The 10,411-nt window shown below is 41.1% G+C and overlaps 1 protein-coding gene and 1 non-coding gene across 2 annotated transcripts; both read left to right on the top strand.

The window, feature by feature from the left end:
* Positions 1-3,982: 3,982 nt before the first annotated feature.
* Positions 3,983-10,398, top strand: HINT1 (histidine triad nucleotide binding protein 1). Its single transcript, XM_004279873.4, has 3 exons — positions 3,983-4,217; positions 6,676-6,780; positions 8,740-10,398. Exons 1-3 carry the CDS (start codon positions 4,107-4,109, stop codon positions 8,902-8,904), a joined length of 381 nt encoding a protein of 126 aa, XP_004279921.1. The 5' UTR covers positions 3,983-4,106; the 3' UTR covers positions 8,905-10,398.
* Positions 7,033-7,105, top strand: TRNAG-CCC (transfer RNA glycine (anticodon CCC)). Its single transcript has one exon. It is a non-coding gene; the product is annotated as a tRNA-Gly (tRNA).
* Positions 10,399-10,411: the final 13 nt, after the last annotated feature.

A 10,411-nucleotide genomic window follows, 5' to 3' on the forward strand; every position in this document is an offset into this window, starting at 1 on the left:
ATAGTTTATTAGCAGCATCATGATCATAAACAATCATAAAGCATTTAAGTACATTTAACTTATGACCTTGTAAGCATCAAGAAAAATATCTCAACCTTGCTCCCATTGCATAATCGTTTGTCTTCCCTACCCATCCCCCCAGGTTAACTTTTAGGTAAAATTGACTTTTTATTAGGAATGAAAGATTTAGACCAATGGATATCCAAGACCCTTTTCCTTCTCTGTGATCTATGTCATTTTAAAGAATATTGCAAGTCATCATGAGAATAGCAATAGTTGACTTTTTAAAAATTAAAATGAATTGGATTTGCAAAAGAGTGTTTAACATAAGCAATTAAACCAAATATTCTGGATACTGTCTTTTATCCAGGAAACAATAAATTCGATGATCTTGTGACATTGTATAGTAGTGCCTTCTGATTGCTAATGAATGATTCAAAGATGCCAATTTTCATTTTCAGTTTAGAATCACAGCCCAATCTCCTAAACATTCATAATTTATTTTTATAATTTCTGGCTAACTAGGGTCCTGTATTCAGTTAACTAAAGCCGCTTATCTGCCAATATTTGAAAGTATAGTTTCCATAGTGCCCAAAAATCAATTCAGTCCTGAAGCTTCTGTTCTCTTAGGTAAATCTGTATGGTTCCTTGAGCTGTTCCATAAAAGAAGCGACTATTCTGGTTGTTCTGGGAATACGTCTTGGTTTGTTGGCATCTCAAAGTGTGGGACCCAGAACTGAACAGGAAATTCCTACATGTTCATCATGTAAGGTCATGGACTATGGGGTAGGCAGACTAATGGCTTCCAAAACATGTCCCTATTTAAATCCTAGGAACTTTTGAATATATTATTACCATTTATGACAAAAGGGGCTTTGCAGATGTGATTAAATTAAGGATTTTAAGATGGGAAGGTTATCCTGGGTTGTCTGATGGGCCCAATGTAAACACAGGATCTTTTTATTTTAAGATTTACTTATTAGTTATTTATTTATTTATATTTATTTTTGGCTGTGTCGGGTCTTAGTTGTGGCACCCGGGGTCTTCACTGAGGCATGTGGGATCTTTCGTTACAGCACATGGGCTTCTCTCTAGTTGTGGCGTGCGGTTTTCCTCTTCTCTAGCTGTGGCACGCAGGCTCCAGGGCAGGTGGGCTCTGCAGTTGTGGTGCGCAGAATCCAGAACAAGTGGGCTCTGTAGTTTGCGGCATGCGGGTTCTCTAGTTGAGGCGCTTGAGCTCAGTAGTTGTGGCACGCTGGCCTGGCTGCCCCGTGGCATGTGGGATCCTAGTTCCCCAATCAGGGATAGAACCCGCATCCCCTGCATTGGAAGGCAGATTCTTTACCACTGGACCACCAGGGAAGTCCCAACACAAGGATCTTTATAAGTGGAAGAAGGAAGCAGAGTCAGAGAGAGGTTTGCAGATGCTCTTCTGTGGTCTTTGAAGATGGAGGAAGGGCCAGAAGCCCAGGGACACAGGTGGCCTCTAGAAGACAGAAAAGGCAAGGGAACCGGTCTCCCCCAGAGCCTTTAGAAGGAATGCAGCCCTGCTGACACCATGATTTTAGCCCAGTGAAACCCAATTTGGACTTCTGACTTCCAGAATGTCATCTGCTTGTGGCCCCTTCCATCTTCTAAGTCAACAGTGGAGCATCTTCAATCTTTGATTCTCACCCCTGCTTCCATCATCATATCTCCTTGTCTGAGTCTCACTGTCCCGTATCCCTCTTTCATTTAAAGGGGTCCATGTGATTACACTGGGCCCACCTGGATAATTGAGGAATCTCCCCACCTGAAGACCCTTAACTTAATCATATCTGCACATCCCCTTTACCACGTAAAGTAACATATTCACAGGCTCCAGGGATTAGGACATGGAAATCTTCTGCCTCTCATACCCACTTTGGGTGAAGCTGGTCAATAAGGATGAAATGGAAGGAAATGTAGGAGAAGCAGCCATGGGCCCGATTGCTTAATAGCTTATAAGCCAAGTTTAGGATTTTATATTTAATTCTATGATGAAATGCCTTACCATCAGGAGAGTGACATCATGATTTATATTTTATAAAAATCATCTTGACTACTGTATAGCAAATGGACTAGAGTAGAAGCAGATAGGCAAACTAGGAGGGTTTTGAAGTACTCCAGGCAAGATATGATAGAGGCTTGGATTAGGCTGGTGGAGTAGAGGAGGTGAGAAGTGATTAGATTCATCTGTGTTGAAAATCCACAAAGAAGAGTTGATGATTGCAAGACTTTTGGCTTGCGCAATTTGGTGAATGGTATCATAGTAGATGTAAAATGCTGCAGGAAGAGGTTTTTAGATTGTTTGTTGTGAGGGAGTAAAAATAAATTTGAAGTGCCTGGTAGACATCCTACTGAAGGTGGTGAGTAGGCAGAAATATGTATCATACACCAATCTGGAATTAAGAAGTCGGGAGATAAATACTGGAGTCATTACTCTGTAGAAAGCAAAGCCTCTTAGTGAAAGATGACCATATTATTTACTACCCAACCCAGTATATATTCATTTTTTAATTTTGACAATTTCAGTCTTACAGAAAAGTTGCAAGAATGATTGAATTTGCAAATACCTTTCACTCAGTTTCCCCTACTGTAAACATTTTACTACAGTTGCTTTATCCTTTTTTGGGGGGGGATCTCTTTACTGTTTGAAAGTGAGTTGCAGACACAATACTGCTATACTCCTAAACACTTCAGTAGGTTTTTCTCCTACAAAAAAGACATTCTCTTACATCAGTGGTTCTCAAAGTGTAGTTCCCAGGTTAGCAGCAACTGCATCACCTGGAAACTGTTAGAAACCTAAATTATAGAGCCCCACCCCAGATCAACTGATTTTGATAATTTTGCTATATGTACGTGGGGAAATTAACAAGACTTTCAAAACTATTTCCTAATTTGTATGCATTATTTAGATTTCACCAATTGTCTCAGGAATGTCTTTAATACCAAAAGTACCAAATGGGACACTTTTGTGATTAAAGGGGACCACTATCAATAATTTTGCCAAGGTAAAGTGCTAAAGGTATAATTTTTCATAATAAGGACACTTGGAGATTAAGTGTTAGAGAAGAGGGCAAAGAATGGAATGCATTGAAAGACCTGAAACAGAAGGCTCACTATGAAGGAGAAATAGCATCCAGAAAGGTAGGAGAATGAAGGCTTTTGCTGAAAAGAGGGCATGGTCAACAGTGGCAAATGTTGCCAAGGGGTCAAGTATAATTGGAATTGCCTATAGGATTTTGTAAGTGGAGGTCCTTAGTGACCTTGACAAGAGGCAAATGGTTTCAAAAAAGAAAGATAAAGTGGACACAATATATAGAAAACTCTTTTAAAAAGGAGCAAAGACATGGAGGGGTATGTGGGGTTAGGAAAGGTGTTGTTCTTTTAAGGCGGGGCATCTTACATTATGCTGACTAATGCTGGGAATAATTCTTTGCAGAACAGTCTAGGGAGGTTTACAAACTACTGATGCCTGGGTCTCTCACCCCCAGAGAGTCTGATTTAACTGACCTGAGGTATGGCCAAGTTCCCGGGGACTTTTTACGTGCTCCCCAAGTGATTTTAATGTGCAGTCAAGATTGCGAACCAGGGCTAGAGTGAGGAAAAAAAACGGATGCAGGAGGGCTTACTTGCTGGAGCTAAGACCTATGTAGCTGACAAATGAAGTTATCATGGTGTCTCTGCCAGCAAAAACGGCCAGTTCTGCTTAGGTTATCAAATCTTTTCAGTTACAGTATACGATTTTTCCTACAAGCATCCATAAGTTAAGCAAAGGGCTTACTGCAGTAACACCGCTCCCCGAGAGACAAGAAAGGAAGAAAAACGACCTTGGTGCGGAACCCCCAGGCCTCCAATCAGGAACCGCCCTCCAGCTTAGTCGCGCCCAGCGATTCCCCTAGAGCTGCCGCGCGCCCGCCGCAGCCCAGCGCACGTCGCCAGTGCGCACGCGCAAGAGCTGCCGGAGCAAGAGAGCAGCGGTCCCCTAGCGGGCTTGGCCGCCAGCTCCCGCCCTCTGCCAGCGTCCACGGCTCCTCCCTCCTCCCGACCTTCTCCCCGGCCAGCCGCGCGGGAGGGAGGCCGAGATGGCAGATGAGATCGCTAAGGCTCAGGCCGCTCGGCCTGGTGGCGACACGATCTTCGGGAAGATCATTCGCAAGGAAATCCCAGCCAAAATCATTTATGAGGATGACCAGGTAGGCACCGGGCGCCGCCTCGCTCGTGGGCTGAGGCGGGGCAGCCGCCTGTGGACACGCGGGTTTCCCGTAGTGGGAAGGGAAGGGAAGGGAAGAGTCGGGGTGGGGGTGCGCCGCGGAGAAGGGAAGGCAGCGGGCCGCCTCGCGCGGCCTCTGCCTCGGGCCCACAGCCAGCGGGCTGGGCCGCGGCCGCTCCGAGGCGGCCGGCCGGCGCGTGCCTGCGCTCCGGTTACGCGTTATCAGCCCGGAGCGCTGGCCAGGCCGCCGGGCGCCCGCGGGCCCGCGCTGCGGGGTCTGGGTGCTTGTTGTGGGCGCGCCGGGTCCTCGGCATGAGCGCTCGCCTGCTCCCCGACTGCCTCGGACCTCTCCTGTATCAGGAATCTGACAATCTCGCCCGCGCTCTGCCTGACAGGCAGAAACCCGATCGCACCCTGACTCGGGCCCAATCTCCGCGATCTCCCGCGCACAGCCGGCCTGCCCGGGAGCTCCCGGGCGCCTCTCCCCGCCGCCTTGCGCTAGAGGGCCGGGGGCGAACGGCCTGGGGGCGGCACAGACGCGCTGGGCCTGGGCGAGGGCCGCTAGCCAACGCCACCCGGACCCACCCCCGCCGCCCATTCTCGGGCCTAGGACTCCTGAGATGAGAGTGGGCCTGCATCTGGGATTTGCTTTCCTTTGGCCCCTCCCGGGAAGAATGGTTCCTTTTATATTTTCAGGAAGCAATTTTATGCCAAGGGATTAAGAATGTCGTTTTTGTTGACTTCACTCTAGGTGAAACTGTTTAGAAAGGCCGAGTTCATTTGACTTCGAGACATCTTGTATAAAATATTTAGTGGGCGGTTATATTTATGGATCTCACATAAAGCTGGACAGGTTGGCTGATTTAGATACAAGGTTTGTGAACTTTAATAAATTAGCTTTATGAAATATGGAATATAAGGAAAGATTTTATGCTACTAGTAGCGTTCTTAGATTCAGAACACCTACCTCGAGGTGAATTTATATAAATATCTTTATTTGTCCGTTAGGGGAGTTCTTTTGTTGTAGGTAATGTGTATTTCTTTAAAAATATTTTAAGTTTCTTTTAATAAATGATCGTTGAAATACTGACTTTTGAGCCATCAAAGTTCCAAGGTGTAACAGCATGAAGCAATCTAAATGATACAGCATTTTTGTACAGAGTACCAAGTAGAATAACTCCTGAGACAGTTAAGCTGGGATAGGTTCTATTAAACAGCTTCCACCTTCAGTAGAGAACAAGAGATTCAAAACCATTCAAGTGGTATGTAATTTGTCTAAATGTTACTTATGCTCTTCATTTCTACAAAAGAGAATGGATATATTTATTAAGTAATTCAGTAAAGTTGGAAGAAATCGGTGTTGGTCAAATATCAGCAAATTTCTCATTACAAAAGTGATCACCGCCATAAAGGAAAAAAACCAAATTGCACAACCAGGACTCCTGACCTAGGGAAGGTGGGGACATGAATCAAAAGATTTCCTTTAAGTGGAGCTGGGAAAGTTGGATAGCTGCATATAAATCAATTAAGTTAGAACACACCCTCACACCATGCACAAAAATAAACTCAAAATGGCTTAAATGGCTTATGTTTAAAGACTTAAACATAAGACATGACATCATAAAACTCCTGGAAGAGAACACAGGCAAAACATTCTCTGACATAAATTGTACCAATGTTTTCTTAGGTCAGTCTCCCAAGGCAATAGAAATAAAAGCAAAAATAAACAAATGGGACCTAATCAAACTTACAGGCTTCAGGCTTTTGCACAGCAAAGGAAACCATAAAAAAAGAAAACTGAAAAGACAACCTACGGAATGGGAGAAAATATTTGCAAATAATATGACCCACAGGGCTTAATTTCCAAAATATACAAACAGTTCATACAACTCAACAACAAAAAAACAAACAACCCAATGGAAAAATGGGCAGAAGAGACATTTCTCCAAAGAAGACATACAGATGGCCACAGGCACATGAAAAGATGCTCAACACCACTAATTATTAGAGAAATGCAAATCGAAACTACAATGAGGTACCACCTCACAACAGTCAGAATGGCCATCATCAAAAAGTCTACAAATAAATGCTGGAGAGGGTGTGGAGAAAAGGGAACCTCCAACACTGTTGGTGGGAATGTAAATTGGTGCAGCCACTATGGAGAACAGTATGGACGTTCCTCAGAAAACTAAAAATAGAGTTACCATATGATCCAGCAATCTCACTCCTGGGCATATACCCGGACAAAACTATAATTCAAAAGGATACCATTAGACTGTAAGTTCCATGAAAAGGATCAGAGGACCACATGTGTTGTGTCCAATTCTGATTTCCTAGCATTTATTACAGTGTTTCCCATGGGGTTAGTGTGAAAGAATGATAAGTTTAGGCTGTAAGATTATATATGAAAACCTTGATTTCCCCTCCCCCCCTTATTCCAGTGTCTTGCTTTCCATGATGTTTCCCCTCAAGCACCAACACATTTTCTGGTGATACCCAAGAAACATATATCCCAGATTTCTGCAGCAGAAGATGACGATGAAAGTGTAAGTACATTTAGTAACATCATTAATTTTCTTGCTTTTTAAATTGGGAGACTAAATTTTGACTTTAAAGTGATATCACATTTTCATTTTCCTGAGGGCATTACTGAGGAAAATCAGAAAATCATCAGTGATTCAATGCAATGTATAAGTAATTTGATTTTTTAATGAGATATAATTGGCATATAACATATTAAAGTATATAACAAAATGATTTGATATATGTATGTACTACAAAATGATCACAGTGGGACTTCCCTGGTGGTCCAGTGGGTAAGACTCTGCACTCCCAATGCAGGGGGCCTGGGTTCAATCCCCAGTCAGGGAAGTAGATCCCACATGCCTCAACGAAGATCCCGAGTGCTGCAACCAAGACCTGGCGTAGCCAAATAAATAAATAATTTTTTTATTTTCAAAAAGAAATGATCACAGTAAGTCTTGTTTACATCTATCACCACAAATTCTTTTTTTTTCTTTTTTCTTTTGGATTTTAATTCCTTTATTCAAATTATCTCTGGGCTTAAGTTTACAAAACAAATTTCATCTTTAGACTTTCATTTCTCCCTGAGAATTTGATAAAGAGAAAAGATGTATATTCACATTAGATGTAGCTCCATATTTTTAGAGTTTTTATTATTAGAGAACCTTACTATTTTCATTCAGTCTTATGCAGAACCTCTGATATACTATGTTGAGCAATGTAATTGGACATAGTCTGGCATGGAAAATAGGAAATTAATTTTCAGCCTTTGAAATGGAGTATCTTTAGTGTTGACTGATTAGTGTATTTTCTTACCCATTTCCTAGCCTTCTGTGGTCAAAACTACACTCCCACCAACAATCCCAGAATGATGCCCAAAAGAAGTCATCACCACAAATTTTTAAACAAAAAAGCGTTCTAAGCAAGGATTAGTTGGTGAGACTAATTTTTCCTTAAGTAAGAAATAGTGTTATTGTACAGGAGAGGGTTCATTGGCTCTTCTGTTAATGCCGTTAAAGAAAAATAATTATTTGATTTTGCTAGGAGGTACTGGCCTCAATTAAAATTTTTCCTGGTGCTCTTTGTAGTAGATTACATAATTGTTCATAAATACTATTTTATTTAGGGGTACATTATATTTCTGACCTCACTGATGTTGGGCCTGGTCGTATGACTTAACTTGGCCAATGAGTACAAGCAGAAGTGATACATGTCTTTTGAATAGAAACTTTAAGAGCTAGCACCCGGTTTGCCATGTTCTCTCTTGCCTCTGCCACTGTGATCATACAGAGACTGTTCCATCAGCATGGGTTTCAAAGTGAAAAAGATGTAGAATATAGCGCCTGGTCAACTTGTGATGAAGATGTAGTAAACACAAGAAATGTATGTTCGTTGTAAACCAGATTTGGAGGTGGTTTGTTACCACAGCATAACCAATTCTATCCTGACTGATACACTCCCCCGTAACAAGCAAGCAAGGTATCGTGCCTTATTAAGAAAACTTAAATACCACTTGGAATATGATTTAAAAATTTTTTTTTTTTTTTTTGCGGTACGCGGGCCTCTCACTGTTGTGGCCTCTCCCGTTGCGGAGCACAGGCTCCAGACGGCCATGGCTCATGGGCCCAGCCACTCTGCGGCATGTGGGATCTTCCCGGACCGGGGCACGAACCCGTGTCCCCCGCATTGGCAGGCAGACTCTCAACAACTGCACCACAGGGAAGCCTTAAAAATTGTTTTAGTTGAGCAGATTTTTGTCTTTAATATGTTTATTGAAATTAGTAATTAATAAATACCTAATCTTACTGGGTTTTTAATTGTAGATTATATTATTTTAGGATTAAAAGTGTTTCCAAATATTTGCCCAAAGTCTGTTTCAGTTTGGCAGTCTTTTAATATTTCAACTTGGTAGTTTGTTACATGATGACAAGAAGTTCTAAATTACCATTGCTTAAGAAACTTTTTTTTTTTTTTTTTTTCAGCTTCTTGGACATTTAATGATTGTTGGCAAGAAATGTGCTGCTGATCTGGGCCTGAAGAAGGGTTATCGAATGGTGGTGAATGAAGGTTCAGATGGGGGACAGTCTGTCTATCATGTTCATCTCCATGTTCTTGGAGGTCGGCAGATGAATTGGCCTCCTGGTTAAGTGTATTGTAGGGATCATTTTCCCTTCTCTATGCAGTGATCAGGTCTGCAAGTTCCAGTATGCAAAACAATACTTTTTTTTGCCTGTGTATGGAGAGATTGCAGAAATAATTTAAAAAAACCCATACGTAATAAAAGACATTGTTGCATGGTCTGAATTCTGTATTTGACTTATTTTAAAAACATATTTGTTGGAATGTTTGAAGGTGGAGTTCATAATTTGGGAGGTTTTTGTTTTTTCTCCCCACGGAGGACTCAGCATGTGTACATGGCTATAATGGTGTGACTGATCTTTGAAGACAAATGTAAAAATTTCATAAAATTAGCTTTAGCTTTGAAATATCCTTTTAGGGTAAAATATTAGTCCAGGAGAAGATTTTCTAATCCAATTCTCTTATTTTCTAAGAACAAAGGAGTATGTGATGTGATTGATCCAGAAAATGACAGTTGTGGGTCTAGCAAAAATGCTTTTTGTCCAGCTCACGTGTTTCTCCTGGACTACTGGGGTAGTGTGGAAGGGATGAAAGTAGATTTGTCACAGAATCTTTGATGACCATGTGAAGCCATACTATGATGATTCCTTGTTACCTAATGCTATTTATTATAAAGGCTTGAAAATATATTATTTAGAATTAACTCTCCAAATTGAAAACTCATTGTTGTGAATGTGTATGTGCACACTAGCAAAAATTTTTAAGTTATGCATGACCCTGGCTGTGTAGAGTTGGGGGGAAATCTCAGGGTTTGAGTTCTTATGTTGGCTGACAACAAAACTTTTTTTTTTTTTTGGTCTTGCCATGCACCCTAGCCTTTCTAAGTTTGTGCAGAGCAAACAGGTTTGCTTCTTTGCTTTCCTTCATGTAGGCACTTTCCAGCTTCTAAAATTTATTTAATACTTCTTGCCTGCTTTGTCTCTTCTCTCATTCTCTTTGTGTTTATGGGTTCCTTCCATTTTTAATCCCTAAGGCCATTTTAGTAGATTTTGACACATTTTATTGCAAATTGTTTTTCTTCTAAATTTTTAATTTTATTAGTGACTTAAAAAATTTAGGGGGGGTGGATTAGGGAAATTGGCTGTATTTGTCTTACAAGTGAGTTTTTTCCAACTGTCATTTTTTTACTTTGTTTATGGTGTTTAAAATATTTATATAGTTAATGTATCCATTTTTAATTTAGTTCATATTTTTATATAGTTAATGTACCAATTTTTAATTTAGTTCATATTTTTAAGAACCTTTCCCACCCTAGGAGGATTTATAAAAGAAATTATTCCCCTAATACTTTATGGCTTTACGTATTTTTATGACTTTTTTATGAGAGAAGTTCTGGGGCGGGGGATGAGTTTTGGAGGGATTTGTGCCACTGTAAAAAATGTAATAATGAGAGAAGCATTTGTACTATGTATAAGAGGGTTGAGTCTAGTTTCCTTAGGCATATTAACGTTCCCATTGATTTCGTCAAACTAGTGCTAATAAATCAGGTAGATAACCGCTAAGTTGTCTTGCTGA

This window comes from Orcinus orca, chromosome 3, assembly GCF_937001465.1.
Source record: "Orcinus orca chromosome 3, mOrcOrc1.1, whole genome shotgun sequence".
Taxonomy (NCBI): domain Eukaryota; kingdom Metazoa; phylum Chordata; class Mammalia; order Artiodactyla; family Delphinidae; genus Orcinus; species Orcinus orca.